General features: G+C 46.5%; 1 protein-coding gene across 1 annotated transcript in view; it reads left to right on the top strand.

The window, feature by feature from the left end:
- The first annotated feature begins 284 nt into the window (after window positions 1-284).
- The window catches only part of LOC142297199 (AT-rich interactive domain-containing protein 4B-like), a 256070-nt gene continuing 235486 nt past the window's right edge, over window positions 285-20868 (top strand). Inside the window, exons 1-2 of the mRNA XM_075341465.1 lie at window positions 285-349; window positions 469-607. Coding sequence (XP_075197580.1) covers window positions 285-349; window positions 469-607 — 204 coding nt within the window. The remainder of the gene's footprint in view (window positions 350-468; window positions 608-20868) is intronic.

Here is a 20868-nt window from a genome sequence, read left to right as displayed (position 1 = left end):
ATATATATATATATATATATATATATATATATATACACACACACACACACACTTGTGATTAGGACAAAGTACTACAGAGTATCTATAAAATGACGAATTTTAAAATAAATCAGAGAAAACACATGAGACATTTACATTACTAAAGAAAGATCACAATCCTCTCAAAAACATTAACAAATATGACTGCTGCTGATAAACCCGTCACGAGATCACTACATTTCTCCCAATAAAAAATATTTTTATCTTCTACATTTTAATCCCTTAACAACCAAGGACGTACTGGTATGTCCTTGGTCGCCTCTGTCCGGTTACCGCAGACTCCAGCGGCAACCCCCGTTGTAATCCCGTTGTAATTTTATGGTGAGGTTTTTTATAAGGACATTCCATGTGCTCAGTATGCCCACTTAAGGCGATATAAGCAGTCTTTTTAATTTACATGTACGCTACCATATTATTTGTATATTGTAGACCAAAGGAAGACTTGTCCACATCATCTAGTGATGAAGATGAGGAAGAGGTCAAAACTGGTGATGAGTTACGTGGAAAAAATGTTGTTTTTCCCTTGAATACTAGAGACAAAAAGAAAGTCACTTGGGTTCCAGCACTGGTAAGAGACATACTGTATCTGTAAATGTATTCCAGATCTTAAGACAATCTCTTCTATAATCATGTCTACGCTTCAGATTCCTGGCACTTATGCCTTTTGAATTATTTATGAGGCTCTTTGGTTCAATGTAGGACAAAGGGATTTATCTAAAATGTCTATAAGGCCTAAGCCACACGGCGAGAAAAACGGTGCGAGTGGAGTGCGATAAAACATCGCATTCCACTCGGACCAATATAAGCCTGTGTTTCAGCACACATGAGCGATTATTTTCTCAGCCCTAATCGGACCGAGAAAACAATCACAGCATGCTGCGATTGTAATGCAAGACTCTTTTCTCTCGCACCCATTCAAGTGTATGGGGAGAGAGAAAAATCGCACTGCACTCGCAGTACACCGCCGGTGTATAGGGCGAGAATGGCAACAGCCGGCTACGGAGGAGAGAGGAAGATAAATCCCTCCCTCCCCTCCTGAGTGCCGGCCCTCCCCTCCTCAGAGCCGGCCCTCCCCTCGCAGCTGAGGTCCACTCGCACAGTCGGACATCAGTTGCAGGGACACTCGCATGACCCTCGGCTCCGCTCCATGTGGCCCCGGCCCAAGGCTATGTGCGCACTTGACGTTTTCACCTGCGTTTCAGGTGCGTTTAGGGTCCGTTTTGAACTGCAGCGTTTTTGTGCCCAAATGCATGCGTTTTGGTTTTCCATTAAAGACAATGAGAATTCAGGATTTCTTATCCGCACTTTGCGTTTCAAAACACATCTCAAAATTTGCATAAGTTTGGTTCAAAAACCATGTGTTCAGAAAAGGACCCTGTCAATTGTTTTTGCCATTTGTGGTGCGTTTTGTTAACATTGAAGTCAATGAGAAGTAGCAAAACGCAGGCACAATCAAAATTCCAGCGTTTTACCTGCTTTTTCATTGCAGAAAACATGCGTTTTGGACTACCAAAACGTATGCTTTTTGGACATCAAAATAATGACTTGATATGTCCCTTTACACACACATAGTCCGACAATTAAATTTAAGAATAATATGCATTTATTGCTATTTTACCGATTAAAATGTATATTACCGCTATAATTTTATTAAATATATCTTTTCATTATTTTTCCCATTAATATAAATTTGTCCTTTTTTTTTTTTTTTTCTACTTTTTCATTCTGTTTGACTGTTTAAACTTTATTTAGTAGTGTCTTGATGTTCAAAACGCATCTGTCAAAATGCAAGGGAAAAAGCATGTAAAAAGCGCTGAAAACGCATCTAAAACGCGGTAAATACACATGCGTTTTCTGCGCTAAAGTTCTGAAAAAGGCAACTTTTGCTAAATCAATTAAGGCTAAAACGTGCGTTTACAACTGTATGTAGGACGACAGAAAATGCGCACATAGCCTCAAGCTCAGATTTTTTTAGGTGCCCGGGAGCTTGCCAGCGTGAAGAAAGTGAAGTCGAGGAAAGTTTATTCCTAAAATTATACATTTTAAGTCTAATAATTTTGTAAAGGGTTTGGCAACTTCTTAATCAACTGCTTCTTTAACCCCTTCACTCCCAGCCTGCTTTCACCATACTGATCACTGTCATTTTATGAGTTAATCACTCTGGAACGCTTCAAAGTATCTCAGTGATTCTGATAATTTTTTTTTTGTGACACATTGTACTTCATGTTAGTAGTACCGTATTTTTCGGACCATAAGACGCACTTTTTTCCCCCCAAATGTTGGGAGAAAGTGGGGGGTGCGTCTTATGGTCTGACTATAGGGCTGCGGCCGGGAATGTGGGTGCTGCGGTGGAGCGGGTCATCGGGGGCACGAGCAGGCTGCAGCAGCGCCTGCCGTGACCACGTGGGCCCGCTCATTACATATGCACGCCCATCCTCCCGCCCATCATCTCTCAGCGAACATGGCGCTGACAGGTGGGCGGGGGGGTGCGCGCATAATTAACAGCCGGCCGTGATCACCCCTGGCAACTACAGCCTGGAGTGATCATGTGCGGCTGTATTCACTGCCCCCCGTGCATCATTATCAGCGCGGGGTGCAGTGAATCAGTACACTCACCCGTCACCGCGTGTGGAGCCTTCCCCCTGCAGCATCGCGCGATATCTTCCTGTCTGTGCCGGTCAGCTGATCTGGTCACTAGCGGCGCGCACAGCGATGACGTCATCGCTGTGCGCGCCGCTAGTGTCCACCAGCTCAGCTGACCGGCACAGACAGGAAGACATCGCGCGATGCTGCAGACGGTGACGGCTCCACATGCGGTGACGGCTCCACACAGCGGCGCTGCAGCTGAGACAGAGATCGGTGCTTCAGGGAGTGAGGAAAGGTGAGTATAAACGTTTATTTTTTTTTTTCTGTGCCACAGGCCATATACCAGGATGGGGGTATAACATGAGCAGGATGGATGGGGGTATAACATGAGCAGGATGGATGGGGGAATAACATGAGCAGGATGGATGGGGGCATATCATGAGCAGGATGGATGGGGGAATATCATGAGCAGGATGGATGGGGGCATATCATGAGCAGGATGGATGGGGGCATATCATGAGCAGGATGGATGGGGGCATTTCATGAGCAGGATGGATGGGGGTATAACATGAGCAGGATGGATGGGGGCATATCATGAGCAGGATGGATGGGGGCATATCATGAGCAGGATGGATGGGGGCATATCATGAGCAGGATGGATGGGGGCATATCATGAGCAGGATGGATGGGGGCATATCATGAGCAGGATGGATGGGGGCATTTCATGAGCAGGATGGATGGGGGCATTTCATGAGCAGGATGGATGGGGGCATTTCATGAGCAGGATGGATGGGGGCATTGCATGAGCAGGATGGATGGGGGAATAACATGAGCAGGATGGATGGGGGAATAACATGAGCAGGATGGATGGGGGAATAACATGAGCAGGATGGATGGGGGAATAACATGAGCAGGATGGATGGGGGAATAACATGAGCAGGATGGATGGGGGAATAACATGAGCAGGATGGATGGGGGTATAACATGAGAAGGATGGGGGTATATGAGCAGGATCATATACAAGGCAGGAGGATCCTTACCAGAATGGGGTACCTTAGTAGAGAATTTGGGGACATTACCCCTAACAGTGTCAGCAGCACATCCTCGCCCCATAACAGTGTGTCATGACCATATTTTTTGGGTAAAATTTTATTTTCCTATTTTCCTCCTCTAAAACCAGGGTGCGTCTTATGGTCAGGTGCGTCTTATAGTCCGAAAAATACGGTAATACGGTAAATTTAGCCGGCTTTTTTGTGTTTATTTGTGAAAATATAGGAAATTTGGGTACATTTTTTAAAATTTAGCAATTTTCCAAATTTTAATTTTTATACCCTTTTATGTCACACAAAATAGTTAATAAATAACATTTGTCTACTTTATATCAGCACAAGGTTTGAAACATTATTTTTTTTATTTATAAACTTTTAAACCTTCTAATATCTTATCAGTAATTTCTCATTTTTCCAACAAAATTTACAAAACCATTTTTTTTAGCGAGCACATCACATTTGAAGTGACTTTGCATGATTATTTGACAGAAAATACACAAAAGTAATTCTATTCTAAAAACTGCACCTCTCAAACTGCTCAAAACCACATTAAAGAAGTTTAGTAACTCTTTAGGTGCTTCACAGGAAATAAAGCAATGTGGAAGAAAAAAATGAAAATTTTACTTTTCCCCACAAAAATGTTACTTTAGCCCCAAATTTTGCATTCTGACAAGGTTAACAGGAGAATATGTACAGTCATATGAAAAAGTTTGGGCTCCCCTATTAATGGTAACCTTTTTTCTTTATAACAATTTGGGTTTTTGCAACAGCTATTTCAGTTTCATATATCTAATAACTGATGGACTGAGTAATATTTCTGGATTTAAATGAGGTTTATTGTACTAACAGAAACTGTGCAATCCGCATTTAAACAAAATTTGTCCGGTGCAAAAGTATGGGCACCTCAACATAAAAGTGACATTAATATTTTGTAGATCCTCCTTTTGCAAAAATCACAGCCTCTAGTCGCTTCCTGTAGCTTTTAATGAGTTCCTGGATCCTGGATGAAGGTATATTTGACCATTCCTGTTTACAAAACAATTCCAGTTCAGTTAAGTTTGATGGTCGTAGAGCATGGACAGCACGCTTCAAATCATCCCACAGATGTTCAATGATATTCAGGTCTGGGGACTGGGATGGCCATTCCAGAACATTGTAATTGTTCCTCTGCATGAATGCCTGAGTAGATTTGGAGCGGTGTTTTGGATCATTGTCTTGCTGAAATATCCATTCCTTGCGTAACTTCAACTTTGTCACTGATTCTTGCACATTACTGTCAAGAATCTGCTGATACTGAGTTGAATCCATGCGACCCTCAACTTTAACAAGATTCCCGGTGCCGGCATTGGCCACACAGCCCCAAAGCATGATGGAACCTCCACCAAATTTTACTGTGGGTAGCAAGTGCTTTTCTTGGAATGCTGTGTTTTTTTGCCTCCATGCATAACGCCTTTTTGTATGACCAAACAACTCAATCTTTGTTTCATCAGTCCACAGGACCTTCTTCCAAACTATAACTGGCTTGTCCAAATGTGCTTTTGCATACCTCAGGCGACTGTTTGTGGCGTGCTTGCAGAAACGGCTTCTTTCGCATCGCTCTCCCATACAGCTCCTCCTTGTGCAAAGTGCGCTGTATTGTTGACCGATGCACATTGACACCATCTGCAGCAAGATGATGCTGCAGGTCTTTGGAGGTGGTCTGTGGATTGTCCTTAGAGAAAAGAGATAACTTTTGGTATTTCCCAAATGAAAGTCAAAGACAATAATGATGAAGTCTTTATCTTTTTATTGAAAGAAAAATAAAAGGGTGCTGTACAATTGCAGAAAGTCCGCCTGGTTACGTTACAACGTTTCGGCCTAACTATCGGCCTTCATCCGGTCGGACAAACTGACTAAACACGCAGGAGTCCCGATATAGGCGGGAAACAGGTGCTGATGTGAACAATCTCTTGTCTAGATATGTAAAAAATCTCTTGTGTAGTGGTAGACGTGGATATTTCAAATCGTAGGTCAGCTATGAAAAACCGTCTGAGTTCTGCGTGGTTCTGCATGTAGGGAGAAGGCTACAATCTCTGCTTATGTAGGATATTCACATTATGCACGACTTGATGACGAGCCATGGTGCTAATCTGCACTGAGACGGCGAGATGTTATCTTGCCAGAGTGCTATATAGCTGGTGGGGAAATGAGTTTTGTTGGTGCGGGTAGCACATGTATGAGTAATCCTTAATGTGTATGCATGAAACTATGCATGTGGTATATATGGACTATATCAGGTAGCTTCATATAGACAGGGGCTCTCAATATCAAGAAATGAGGGCTATGTGGAAAGCCTGAGAGGAGTAGCGGTTGCTGAGGATACCTTATGCCTATGTGTAGGCAGGCAGTTAAAAAGGTGAACCGCGTATGTACCGTGCACCCGGTGAGGTAACGCTAGGTCCTTTCTTGTTTTCTGTGGATTGTCCTTGACTGTTCTCACCATTCTTCTTCTCTGCCTTTCTGATATTTTTCTTGGCCTGACACTTCTGGGCTTAACAAGAACTGTACCAATGTTCTTCCATTTCCTTACTATGTTCTTCACAGTGGAAACTGGCAGTTTAAATCTCTGAGACAACTTTTTGTATCCTTCCCCTGAACAACTATGTTGAATAATCTTTGTTTTCAGATCATTTGAGAGTTGTTTTGAGGAGCCCATGATGCCACTCTTCATAGGAGATTCAAATAGGAGAACAACTTGCAAGTGGCCACCTTAAATACCTTTTCTCATGATTGGATACACCTACCTATGAAGTTCAAAGCTCAATGAGGTTACAAAACCAATTTAGTGCTTTAGTAAGTCAGTAAAAAGTAGTTAAGAGTGTTCAAATCAAGAAATTGATAAGGGTGCCCATACTTTTGCACCGGTCAAATTTTGTTTAAATGCGGATTGCACATTTTCTGTTAGTACAATAAACCTCATTTCAATCCAGAAATATTACTGAGTCCATCAGTTATTAGATATATGAAACTGAAATAGCTGTTGCAAAAACCCAAATTGTTATCAAGAAAAAAGGTTAACATTAATAGGGGTGCCCCAACTTTTTCATATGACTGTATTGTACAATTTGTTATGCAATTTCTCTTGAGTACGCCGATACTCCATATGTGGAGGAAAACTACTGTTTGGGTGCACGACAGGGCTCAGAAGGGAAGGAGAGCCATTTAGATATTAGAGCGCAAAATTAGTTGGAATCAATAGGGGATGCCATGCTGTGTTTGGAGAGCCTCAAAAAAATGAAAAACAAAACCCCTAAAAACATATAAGTTTTATATATTTTGTTTAAAAAAGTGAATCCCACGTCATACAAACATACACATATATGGTATAGGTATCGTGATTGAGGTGGGAGATGGCCAGATTGCCCTACCATTGTCCCTATCTTGCCGCGGAGGTTGGCACCCTAGAAATTACACAATGGTGCCCCCACTCCCTGTGCTGAATTGAAGTGCAGCTGATCTGGGGAAAAAAAAGTGGAGTGCAAGGGATGCCACAAACAAATCCAGCTGTTGTCACAATAAGAAATTTATACTCCGTTTACATTGGGACACTGATACCTCATCTGGCAGTCCTCTTGCGTTGCAGTATAGTGCCCCCAGTTCTCGGCGGCTATCCTTTACAATTCCCAACACTTAAATACAAAAGTACGTCTATCTGGGATTCAGAATAAATTCCCTCAGTATTTGTCAGTAACCGTCAGTAAATAATATAGTCATTAGATTGCCATACCAGTCATTAAATCTGCCTTAGGGTATGTGCGTTCTAGCGTGACAAATACAACGCTGCGTTTTGGATGCATTTTGAATGCAGAATTCATGCATTCTGGATGCTTGCTGTCCCATAGACTGCGAGGGAAAAGCATCCAAAACGCACAAAAGAAGTGACATGTTGCTTTTTAGAACGCAGCGATTTTGTAAAAAATTTGGCATCCAAAACGCAACGTGCGCATGGAATTTGCTTAATTCTCATAGACTTTGCTGGGGACGCAGAACGCATGCGTTTACACTGCAGTTTAAAACGCTGTGTAAACGCATGCAAAACACAGCGAGTGCACAGACCCTTACTATATAGAAGGGGGCAGGAACAGTTCAGCTATATTCTGATGGGTATCAGCGATTCAGCTAATTAATACCTTCATCTATTGTTGCCTATAATATATAGAGGTTACTGTCTGCACATTTTTTGTACCTTAAGCTGGTGTCACACACAGCGACAACGACAATGACGTCGCTGCTATGTCACCATTTTCTGTGACGTTGCAGCGACGTCCCGTCGCTGTCGCTGTGTGTGACATCCAGCAACGACTTGGCCCCTGCTGTGAGGTCGCCGGTCATTGCTGGATGTCCAGCTTCATTTTTTGGTCGTCGCTCTCCCGCTGTGAAGCACACATCGCTGTGTGTGACAGAGAGAGAGCGATGAAATGAAGCGAGCAGGGAGCAGGAGCCGGCGTCTGGCAGCTGCGGTAAGCTGTAACCAGCGTAAACATCGGGTAACCAAGGGAAGACCTTTCCCTGGTTACCTGATATTTACCTTCGTTACCAGCCTCCGCCCTTGGTGCCAGCGCCTGCTACTGCTCTGTGCACATGTGGCTGCAGTACACATCGGGTAATTAACCCGATGTATACTGTAGCAAGGAGAGCAAGCAGCCAGCGCTAAGCAGTGTGCGCGGCTCCCTGCTCTCTGCACTGTGACATGTAGCTGCAGTACACATCGGGTTAATTAACCCGATGTGTACTGTACCTAGGAGAGCAAGGAGCCAGCGCTAAGCAGTGTGCGCGGCTCCCTGCTCTCTGCACTGTGACATGTAGCTGCAGTACACATCGGGTTAATTAACCCGATGTGTACTGTACCTAGGAGAGCAAGGAGCCAGCGCTAAGCAGTGTGCGCGGCTCCCTGCTCTCTGCACTGTGACATGTAGCTGCAGTACACATCGGGTTAATTAACCCGATGTGTACTGTACCTAGGAGAGCAAGGAGCCAGCGCTAAGCAGTGTGCGCGGCTCCCTGCTCTCTGCACATGTAGCGACGTTATGATCGCTGCTGCTTCTGCTGTGTTTGACAGCTAAGCAGCGATCATAACAGCGACTTACAAGGTCGCTGTAACGTCACAGAAAATGGTGACGTAACAGCGACGTCGTTGTCGCTGTCGCTTAGTGTGAACCCAGCTTTAGTATTGCCAGTGTCATTGTGAATTCTGGAGCAGTCACTATCCTTTGTTTTTTGCTGCTAATGAGTGTATGTTTACAATCTGACATAACATATGTATTGTAATGATTATCTTGTACTTCAGAAATGCTAGTGCTATCTACAGTTGCCACTGTTATCTGCTCTTTACTGCTGATGTGTCAATGTATATAATCTGACAAAGAATCTGTATTGTCAGTGTCACCTTCCACCTAAAGGTACCATCACACATAGCGAGATTACAGCTGAGGCACGGTTTCTGTGACACAGTAGCGATCCCTTTAGCGATCTTGTTATGTGTGACACCTACCAGCGATCAGGCCCCTGCTGTGAGATCTCTAGTCCTTGCAGAATGGTCCAGGCCATTTTCTTCAAAGGTGATGTCCTGCTGGGCAGGAGCCATAGCTGTGTTTGACACTGTGTGACAGGGTCACAGTGACTGCTGAGATCGTTATACAGATCGCTACTGCGACCTGTATTGTTCCTGCATCGCTGGTAAGGTCTGACTGTGTGACATCTCACCTGCGACCTCCCAGCGACTTACCTGCGATCCCTATCAGGTCGCATAGTTTTTGGGATCGCTGGTAAGTCGTTGTGTGTGACTGGGCCTTTAGAACTGTCAGTGTCAACTGCACTTTTCTGCTAATCAGTTTATGTTCACAATTTGACAGAGCATCTATGTACGGGACGCCATTGCATAATTTCTAGGGTGCCAACTTCTGCGGCATGGTAGGGACATTGGTAGGGCAATTTACCCATCTCCCGCCTCAATCACAATACCTATACCATACAGTTAGGTCCAGAAATATTTGGACAGTGACACAAGTTTTGTTATTTTAGCTGTTTACAAAAACATGTTCAGATATACAATTATATATATAATATGGGCTGAAAGTGCACACTCCCAGCTGCAATATGAGAGTTTTCACATCCAAATCAGAGAAAGGGTTTAGGAATCATAGCTCTGTAATGCATAGCCTCCTCTTTTTCAAGGGACCAAAAGTAATTGGACAAGGGACTCTAAGGGCTGCAATTAACTCTGAAGGTGTCTCCCTCGTTAACCTGTAATCAATGAAGTAGTTGAAAGGTCTGGGGTTGATTACAGGTGTGTGGTTTTGCATTTGGAAGCTGTTGCTGTGACCAGACAACATGCGGTCTAAGGAACTCTCAATTGAGGTGAAGCAGAACATCCTGAGGCTGAAAAAAAAGAAAAAATCCATCAGAGAGATAGCAGACATGCTTGGAGTAGCCAAATCAACAGTCGGGTACATTCTGAGAAAAAAGGAATTGACTGGTGAGCTTGGGAACTCAAAAAGGCCTGGGCGTCCACGGATGACAACAGTGGTGGATGATCGCCGCATACTTTCTTTGGTGAAGAAGAACCCGTTCACAACATCAACTGAAGTCCAGAACACTCTCAGTGAAGTAGGTGTATCTGTCTCTAAGTCAACAGTAAAGAGAAGACTCCATGAAAGTAAATACAAAGGGTTCACATCTAGATGCAAACCATTCATCAATTCCAAAAATAGACAGGCCAGAGTTAAATTTGCTGAAAAACACCTCATGAAGCCAGCTCAATTCTGGAAAAGTATTCTATGGCCAGATGAGACAAAGATCAACCTGTACCAGAATGATGGGAAGAAAAAAGTTTGGAGAAGAAAGGGAATGGCACATGATCCAAGGCACACCACATCCTCTGTAAAACATGGTGGAGGCAACGTGATGGCATGGGCATGCATGGCTTTCAATGGCACTGGGTCACTTGTGTTTATTGATGACATAACAGCAGACAAGAGTAGCCGGATGAATTCTGAAGTGTACCGGGATATACTTTCAGCCCAGATTCAGCCAAATGCCGCAAAGTTGATCTGACGGCGCTTCATAGTACAGATGGACAATGACCCCAAGCATACAGCCAAAGCTACCCAGGAGTTCATGAGTGCTAAAAAGTGGAACATTCTGCAATGGCCAAGTCAATCACCAGATCTTAACCCAATTGAGCATGCATTTCACTTGCTCAAATCCAGACTTAAGACGGAAAGACCCACAAACAAGCAAGACCTGAAGGCTGCGGCTGTAAAGGCCTGGCAAAGCATTAAGAAGGAGGAAACCCAGCGTTTGGTGATGTCCATGGGTTCCAGACTTAAGGCAGTTATTGCCTCCAAAGGATTCGCAACAAAATATTGAAAATAAAAAAAATTTTTTTGGGTTTGGTTTATTTGTCCAATTACTTTTGACCTCCTAAAATGTGGAGTGTTTGTAAAGAAATGTGTACAATTCCTACAATTTCTATCAGATATTTTTGTTCAAACCTTCAAATTAAACGTTACAATCTGCACTTGAATTCTGTTGTAGAGGTTTCATTTCAAATCCAATGTGGTGTCATGCAGAGCCCATCTCGCGAAAATTGTGTCACTGTCCAAATATTTGTGGACCTAACTGTATATGTGTATGTCGTGGGATTCACCTTTTATAAAAATATATATCTGATAAACTGTTTTTAGGAGTTTTGTTTTCTTGTGTGTTTAGAGAGCCTCTGAAACTAGACCCATCCAGGTAATTTATCTAGATGTTTGGTGAGCACCTTGAACCCCCAGGTGCTTCACAGAGTTTTATAACGTAATGCCGTGAAAATGAAAAACATTTTTTTTACCACAAAAATATTGCTTTAATTCCAAATCTTACATTTTCACAAGGGTAACAGGAGAGTGTCCAGTAAAATTTGTTGTACAATTTCTCCTGCGTATGGTAATACCTCATATGTGGTGGAAAACTACTGTGTGGGTGCATGGCAAGGATCAGAAGGGAAGGAATGCAAATTTGTCTGGAATCGTTAGTGGACACCTTGTTGGGTTTGCAGAGACCCCCATGTGCCTAAACAGGGGAAACCCTCACAAATTACCTTATTCTGATAAGTAGACCCCCTCAAGGTATTTATGTAGATGTGTGGTGAGCACCTTGAACCCCCAGGTGAGTCATAGAATTTTATAATGATGAGCCATGAAAATGAAATACTGCACTTTCACTACAAAAATGTTGCTTTAATCCCTCTTACTTCCCTTTAATGCGGGCTCGCACGACGAGCCCGCATGTTTCCCTGCACAATCCAATATGTGAAAAGAAAAAGAAGCCAGCACTATTCCATACTGTACAAATTAATAAATGGAGATTTTTGGCAAAAAATTGCAATCCTTTGAGCCACCCCGCCTCGCCAAGGCACATCTCTGTGGGGCAGTCCTACACTAACATATTTCATTGTGATCAATGTATGCCATGCGGCCTCACACATTAAAGGGAACCTGTCATCAGAAATTTAGCTATAAAGCTAAAAGTTCCCCCCTCTGCAGCTCCTGGGCTGCATTCTAGGAAGCTTCCTATAGTTTTTTTGGCACCTTTTATAACAAAATAAACACTTTGTAAACTGGTACCTTTTCGTATGCAAATTTCTAAAATCGTCCATGGGGGCGGGCTGCCTGGGGTCCGTTGCTGTCCTCCTGCAGATTTACGCCGCCCCCGAACGCTGAATTTCAAAAGCTCAGGATGCCGCCCCTGGGTGCCCGTGGTCCCGCCCATGCGCTGTTCCACTGTAGCGGTGCCGTGCACTGCGTGCACGTGTGACCGCTAGTGACGCTTTGCGCGGGCACGAGGTTATCGGCGGCGCTGTGAGTGTCATCAGTAAGTGCCGCCCATAACCTCGTGACCGCACTTTCCCCTATGACTCCAGCGTTATGCGCAAGCGCTCGCTGGCCAGATGACCGGACGTCCCCTCCTTCCCATCTATTTCCTGCTGCTGAGCAGGATGGGAAGGAGGTGACGTCCGGTCATCTGGCCAGCGAGCGCTTGCGCATAACGCTGGAGTCATAGGGGAAAGTGCGGTCACGAGGTTATGGGCGGCACTTACTGATGACACTCACAGCGCCGCCCATAACCTCGTGCCCGCGCAAAGCGTCACTAGCGGTCACACGTGCACGCAGTGCACGGCACCGCTACAGTGGAACAGCGCATGCGCGGGACCACGGGCACCCAGGGGCGGCATCCTGAGCTTTTGAAATTCAGCGTTCGGGGGCGGCGTAAATCTGCAGGAGGACAGCAACGGACCCCAGGCAGCCCGCCCCCATGGACGATTTTAGAAATTTGCATACGAAAAGGTTCCAGTTTACAAAGTGTTTATTTTGTTATAAAAGGTGCCAAAAAAACTATAGGAAGCTTCCTAGAATGCAGCCCCGGAGCTGCAGAGGGGGGAACTTTTAGCTTTATAGCTAAATTTCTGATGACAGGTTCCCTTTAAAAGCAGAACTGACCCTTGATTCCAAACAGCACCTACCTGATGTCTTTTCAGTCCCGTACCCATGACTGAATCATGGCTGTGGGTGGGACAGGCTCAGGCAAGGGCTGCTCGGATCAAATAGCTTGGAAGGTAGGGCTGATGGCTGAGTGTGAACAGCCACTACTCTCCAAAATCAGCCAGATTGAATGACCAAAATAGGGTGCACGGACTGGTGGAGGCTAACCACCTGCCAAAAAAAATAGAAAAAGAAGCCAGCACTATTCCATACTGTACTAATTAATAAATGGAGATTTTTGGCAAAAAATTGCAATCCTTTGAGCCGCCTCGCCAAGGCAAATCTCTGTGGGGCAGTCCTACATTAACAAAGACATCGGGTAGGTGCTGTTTGGAATCAAGGCTCAGTTCTGCTTTTAATGTGTGAGGCCGCATGGCACCCATTGATCACAATGAAATGTGTTAGTGTAGGATAGTATGGAATAGTGCTGGCTTCTTTTTCTATCCAATATGTGCCTCTACCAGGCACGAGTGGGTGGGAGATCTGCTTGCGCTTCTTAACTAGTTAATTTCCGTAGTCAATCTCTGATAGCAGGATTTAATGCGCGCCAGCGGGGAGCGCGTCATTCACCGAACCCATCGACGGCCCGTGACATAATCACGGGGCGCTAATGGGCTGTCATAACAGCTAGAGTTCAGCTAATGACACCTGTCACTGTGATGACGTAGTTCCTATGAACGTTGGCTGAGTGCTGTAATTCGCAGAAAGGAAGCATGTGTGCAGTACAACGTGGTGCTGATGCTCTGCTCTGTACAGCACAAGTTATCTGAAGCTTCAAGCCCCATAAGGGAACTAGTTAAAACAATAAAAAGTAGAAAAAAAAATAAATTAAAAATTTAACCCCTTAACGACAGCGGACAGTAATATTACGTCCCTGCGGTCATAGTGTTAATAGTGTTAACCTGCTGCTGCGGGCTGATTTGTACAGCTGACATGTGTGCCTCACAGATACGGGTGGAATCAGTATCCACTCGTACCTGTTAACCTCTTAAATGTGACAGCGCCATGTTAATGGCGATCGCGGTAGAATCACGCGGAAGTTACGTGACGTGATTACATGGATACGGTGGTTGTCATGGTAGCACAGGTGTGCTGACTCCTGTAGCTCACATGACTCAGGTCCTTTTAACCAGCAGCCGAGTACTGCAGCTTATAAGAGATGATCATTTCTCCCGGTCTGAGCCGTGCTGCTCTGATCGGGAGAAAAGAATGAGTGATCAGACTGCTGATCCTTATAGTCCCCTAGATGTAGTAGTAAAATTAAAAAAAAAATGTAAAAAAAAGTTTTGTAAATTTAAAAATAAAAACTAAAAGTTCAAATCACCCCTCCATTCGCCCCATTGAAAATTAAAGGGTTAAAAAAAAAATAAAAAAAATACACACATTTGGGATTGCCGCATTCGAAATGCCCGATGTATCAAAATATAAAATCAATTAATCTGATCGGTAAACGGCGTAGCGTCAAAAAAAATTCAAAACTCCAAAATTTCGTTTTTTGGTAGTTGCAGATTTTGCGCAAAATGCAATAACAGGCGATCAAAACGTAGCATCTGCGCAAAAATGGTATAATTAAAAATGTCAACCTGAGACACAAAAAATAAGCCATCACTGAGCCATAGATCCCGAAAAATGAGAACACTACGGCAGGCTTTGCACGTTGCGACATCGCAAGCCAATGCTGCGATGTCGCACGCGATAGTCCCCGCCCCCGTCGCAGGTACGATATCTTGTGATTGCTGGCGTAGCGAAAATTATCGCTACGCCAGCTTCACATGCACTCACCTGCCCTGCGACCGTCGCTCTGGCCGGCGACCCGCCTCCTTCCTAAGGGGGCGGGTCGTGCGGCGTCATAGCGACGTCACACGGCAGGCGGCCAATAGCGGCGGTGGGGCGGAGATGAGCAGGATGTAAACATCCCGCCCACCTCCGTCCTTCCGCATAGCCGGCGGCGGCAGGTAAGCTGAAGTTCCTCGCTCCTGCGGCGTTATACACAGCGATGTGTGCAGCCGCAGGAGCGAGGAACTACATCGTACCTGTCGCTGCAGCATAATTATGAAAAAGTCGGAGCCTGCAACGATGATACGATAACGACGCTTTTGCGCTCGTTAATCGTATCATCTAGCATTTACACACTACGATCTCGAAAGTGACGCCGGAAGTGCATCACTTTCGATTTGACCCCACCGACATCGCATGTGCGATGTTGCAACGTGCAAAGCCGCCCTATGAGTCGCGGAAAATTGCGCTAAACGTACGCCACTTTTTTGGACAAACTTCTGATATTTTTCTTTAACCCCTTAGATAAAAGTAAACCTATATACGTTTCGTGTCTACAAATTTTCACCGACCTGAGGCATCACATTAACACATCAGTTTTACCATATAGTGAACACAGTGAATAAAACATCTCTAAAACAAGAGTGCAATCACACTTTTTTTGCAATTTTTTCCGCATTTGGATTTTTTTTGCCGTTTTCCGGTACACTATATTGTAAAACTCATGGTTTCATTTAAAAGTACAACTCGTCCTGCAAAAAAACGAGCCCTCACATGACCATCTCTATATTCTGGGAACCTAACTTGAAATGCCACTGTCTGGGTTACATTTCATTGCATTTTGAGTTAGGTTCCCAGTTTACAGAGATATACCTTGCCATGGTGACCGTGCTCACATGCATTGGCCAATACTTAAACTCAATATCTCTTTTTTTCAAATATTCCTATAGTGCTAATGCAATACCATAGTTCCCTTATAGATTGTTGGCTTTTTAGTGTACAGCTGTATGCTTCTTGTAGTCACTATGTTTTTACAGCTAGCGCCTATTCACACTTGTTGAATGTGCGGGTCATTTTTTTTTTTATATATTTGTAGAAAAATAAAAAAGTTATGGCTCTTGGGGATGAAAAATTAAAAAACGGGAAATTACCAGGTGATGAAGGGGGTAACCCCAAATCTTTAATTTTCACAGGGGTAACAGGAGAAAATGCACCGTACAATTTGTTGTGTAATTTCTCCTGAGTAAAGCCTGCTTTACACATTGCAATTTCTCATACGATATCGTATGCGATTTGCAACGCCCCCATCGTATGTGTGGCACGTTCAATTTGTTGAACGTGCCGCACAAACGATTAACCCCCGTCACACGTACTTACCTTCCATACGACCTTGATGTGGGTGGCGAACGTCCACTTCCTGAAGTGGGAGGGACGTTCGGGGTCACATCGACGTCACGCGGCAGCCGGCTAATAGAAGCGGAGGGGCGGAGCTGAGCGGGACGTAAACATCCCGCCCACCTCCTTCCTTCCGCATTGTGGGCCAGGAGACGCAGGTAAGATCTGTTCATCGTTCCCGGGGTGTCACACACTGCAATGTGTGCTACCCCGGGTACGATGAACAATCTGATGTGCAATTCTAGAGAAAGATACGATGTGTATGCGATGAACGTTTTAACGTTCAATCGCAATCGCACGTACCTGTCACACACTGCAATGTACCTGACGATGCCGGATGTGCGTCACTTACGATGTGACCCCGCCGACACATTGTAAGATACATTACTACAAGTTCATGTTAAGGACCTACAACTCTTCCCTTCACCTCGCCAAACAGACCTACTTCACCACCTTTATCTCCTTACTATCCAACAATCCAAAAAAGCTCTTTGACACCTTTCACTCCCTCCTCAGTCCCAAAGCACAGACCCCTATCACAGACCTTCATGCTGATGACCTGGCCTCGTATTTCACAGAGAAAATAGAAAACATCCGCCAAGAGATCAGCTACCAGCCACCAAGCTTTGTGAATCCCATCCCTCCCCATATCTCATCAAGCTCACTTTCAACATTTGACCCAGTCACAGAGGAGGAAGTCTCCAGGCTCCTCTCTTCTTCTCGTCCTACCACTTGCCCTACTGATCCCTTCCCCTCACACCTTCTCCAGTCCCTCTCTCCGGTTGTCACTACTCGCCTAACTAAAATCTTCAATCTCTCTCTCTGTTCTGGTATCTTCCCTTCCTCCCTCAAACACTCTATCATTACTCCATTATTAAAAAAACCTTCCCTTGATCTGTCCTGCACAAGCAACTACAGACCAGTCTCCAATCTCTCCTTCATCTCTAAACTCTTGGAGCGCCTGGTCTACTCTCGCCTCACCCGCTACCTCTCCTCTCACTCTCTTCTAGATCCTTTACAGTCTGGCTTCCGCCCTTTACACTCAACAGAAACTGCCCTTGTCAAAGTGACCACTGACCTATTGACAGCAAAACGTAACGGTGACCACTCTCTGCTTATTCTTCTTGACCTTTCTGCCGCCTTCGACACTGTTGACCACCATCTCCTTCTCTCTATGCTCCATTCTATCTGCCTAAAGGACACTGTTCTTTCCTGGTTCTCTTCCTATCTTTCTGGCCGCTCATTCAGCGTATCATTTGCTGGCTCCACATCTCCTCTTCCTCTCACTGTTGGGGTCCATCAAGGTTCAGTCCTTGGCCCTCTTCTTTTCTCCCTGTACACTGCCCCAATTGGAATGACCATCAGAAGATTTGGCTTCCAGTACCATCTTTATGCTGATGACACACAGCTATACACCTCATCCCCTGAGCTCACCCCCGCTGTACTACAGAACACAAGTGACTGCCTGACTGCAGTTTGCAACATCATGTCTGCTCTCTATCTGAAACTTAACCTTTCCAAAACTGAACTTCTGCTTTTCCCTCCATCTCCCAACCTTCCTAAACCTGACATCTCCCTCTCTGTGTGTGGCACAACGATAGGTCTTAGGCAGCAGGCCCGCTGTCTGGGTGTTATACTGTCACGCTTCCCGGGTCCTCACCCCCGCTCCCCGGCTCACCTGCCACGCTCCCCGCTCTCCAGCCACCGGATCCCGTCCGTCCCAGGGTCCCTGGACCCCGATCCCGGCGCCCGACAGCTTCCCTGGACCTGGCCGGCTCCCCTGCGTCCTCCTCGCAGCCTCCTTCCCTGGCTTCTGGCACTCGGGCGGCGCGCATGCGCATTAGGGCGCGCGCGCGGTCACTGACCCTTTCTTAAAGGGCCAGCGTCCATTAACAGGAAATGAGGTTGCACAGGTACAGGGTATATAGGGGGTCATTGTCCAAGGGGGCGGGGCCTGATCTTCGTGTTCCCTGAGCTAGGAGTCAGGTCTCCTGGTGTTTATGTGCCTATACTCACCTATCTCTCTTTGTAGAGCCGTACCTGCCGCGCCATCCAGTCTGCCGTGTCCTGAACCCCGCACGCTGTCCGTCTGCCAACTGACAGTCCGTACCATCTCGGATCCCTGCGGTGACCCGTCATCCCGCTCCAGAGGTTCCGGACCCCGCCTACTATCATCTCGGCTTCCGAACCTGAGCTACGTCACCAGTACCACCATCTGTGACTCCGTGGTCCCAGGGACTCCTCCGCTGCCCTCACTTGCACGGACTGTTCTGCCGCCCTTCAGTGCTTCAGCTGCCGGACTCCTTACCACCATCTTAGAGTCCGGTCCAGTGGATCCACCTCCTGGGTCTACCCGACCGCCCGGCCGTGACAGTAAGATCAGGCCATGGATCCCGCTGCAGCACTATTGGCCCTGCAAGAGGAACTCCAACGCCAGCGTGAAGTCCAGACCCGCATGCTGCAATTTATGACCTCCGTGGACACCCGCCTGTACACGTTACAAGCTTCCATGACGCCTGCGGCACCCAGGTCCTCCAATGGACAATCCACGGCTCCCGCACCAGTGGCAGCCTCGTCGGGTGCTTCCCAACTCCGGTTGGCTTCACCACCTCGTTATGCTGGAGATCCCAAGACCTGCAGGGGCTTCATTAACCAGTGTTCCCTTCATTTCACGCAGCTGCCACATCTGTTCGCCTCTGACCAAGCCAAGGTCGCCTTTATAATGTCTCACCTGGAGGGCGAGGCGCTGGCGTGGATGAACCCCTTGTGGGAAAAGGAGGACCCTATGACCAAGGATCTTCAAGAATTCCTGCAGGCCTTTCGCAGCACTTTTGACGAGCCGGGACGCGCCTCTGCGTCTGCTTCATCCCTTCTCCGCTTGCGTCAAGGAACACTGACGGTGGGCCAATACGCCATTCGTTTCCGCACGTTGGCTTCAGAACTCAGCTGGAATAATGAGGCCCTAACAGCCGCCTTCTGGGAGGGTCTCTCAAGCCGCATCAAAGACGAGTTGGCGGGCCGTGACGTGCCCTCCACCCTAGATGCCCTGATTGCCCTAGCAACTCGAGTAGACATCCGTTTTCAGGAGCGCTCCAAAGAGCTGTCTCGGGAGAGACGTCCAGTCCGGCATCCCTCTCCTCCACAGAAGACCTCCGTACCTCAGTCTTCTACCGCTGGGATTCCCGTCCACGAGCCCATGCAGATTGACCGGATACGGCAGTCCGAACAACGACGAGCAGAGCGGCTCGCTAAGGGCCTCTGCTTTTACTGTGGTGAGGACACACACCTCCTCCGTTCCTGTCCGGAAAGGCCGGGAAACTCCAAAGCCTAGGGTTGGTAGGAGAGGCCACCCTAGGTGCTGGGACTCTCTCTGATCCGGTCACATGGACCGTGCAAGTGACAACGGGAGAGACGCGGTTCACGGCTGAGGCCTACCTCGATTCCGGGGCAGCAGGCAATTTCATCCAGCAAGCCACCGTGGACAAATACCAAGTGCCTGTTATTCCACTCAACAAGCCCCTGGTGATTGCCTCTGTAGATGGGAGACCCCTTTCTGACACCATCTCCTGGACCACCAGGCCGGTTGAACTGCGGATCGGTGCTCTTCACACCGAGACCATCGCCTTCTACGTCCTCCCTCACATGTCCCATCAGATCCTGCTGGGTCTTCCATGGTTACGGGCCCACGAACCATCAGTCAGCTGGGGTACAGGCGACATCACCCGCTGGGGTTCTTCGTGTCATGAGAGATGTCTAAAATCCACACAACCCATCCGACAACCTCTGGTTCCTGAGAACCTACCGGGGCTGCCCTCGGCCTATTGGACCTTTGCGGATGTCTTTGATAAAAAGGAATCCGAGGTACTGCCGCCACATCGTCCATACGATTGTGCCATCGACCTGCTCCCTGGAACAACGCCACCACGAGGACGGATATATCCTTTATCTCCAGCCGAAACAAGGGCTATGTCTGCTTACATCTCAGAGAGCCTGGCAAGGGGATTCATTCGGAGGTCCTCCTCTCCTGCTGGAGCAGGTTTCTTCTTTGTCAAGAAAAAAGAGGGCGATTTACGCCCCTGCATCGACTACCGGGGTCTGAATCAGATCACAGTCAAAAACAAGTACCCTCTGCCGCTCATCCCCGAATTGTTTGACCGACTTAGGGGGGCTCGTGTGTTCACCAAGCTGGACCTTCGGGGTGCTTACAATCTGGTGCGCATCCGCTCTGGTGACGAATGGAAGACCGCGTTCAATACGCGCGATGGACATTATGAGTACTGCGTGATGCCCTTCGGCCTGTGTAATGCTCCTGCCGTCTTCCAAGAACTGGTGAACGACGTGTTCCGAGACCTCCTCTACACCTGTGTGGTAGTATATCTAGATGACATCCTTGTCTTCTCTCCGGACCTCTCAACCCACAGAGAGCACGTACAGCTGGTTCTACGAAGATTGAGAGAGAA

This window comes from Anomaloglossus baeobatrachus, chromosome 3, assembly GCF_048569485.1.
Source record: "Anomaloglossus baeobatrachus isolate aAnoBae1 chromosome 3, aAnoBae1.hap1, whole genome shotgun sequence".
Lineage (NCBI taxonomy): Eukaryota > Metazoa > Chordata > Amphibia > Anura > Aromobatidae > Anomaloglossus > Anomaloglossus baeobatrachus.
Note: the sequence above shows the minus strand (reverse complement) of the source record. Positions and strands in the feature narration are given on the sequence as shown.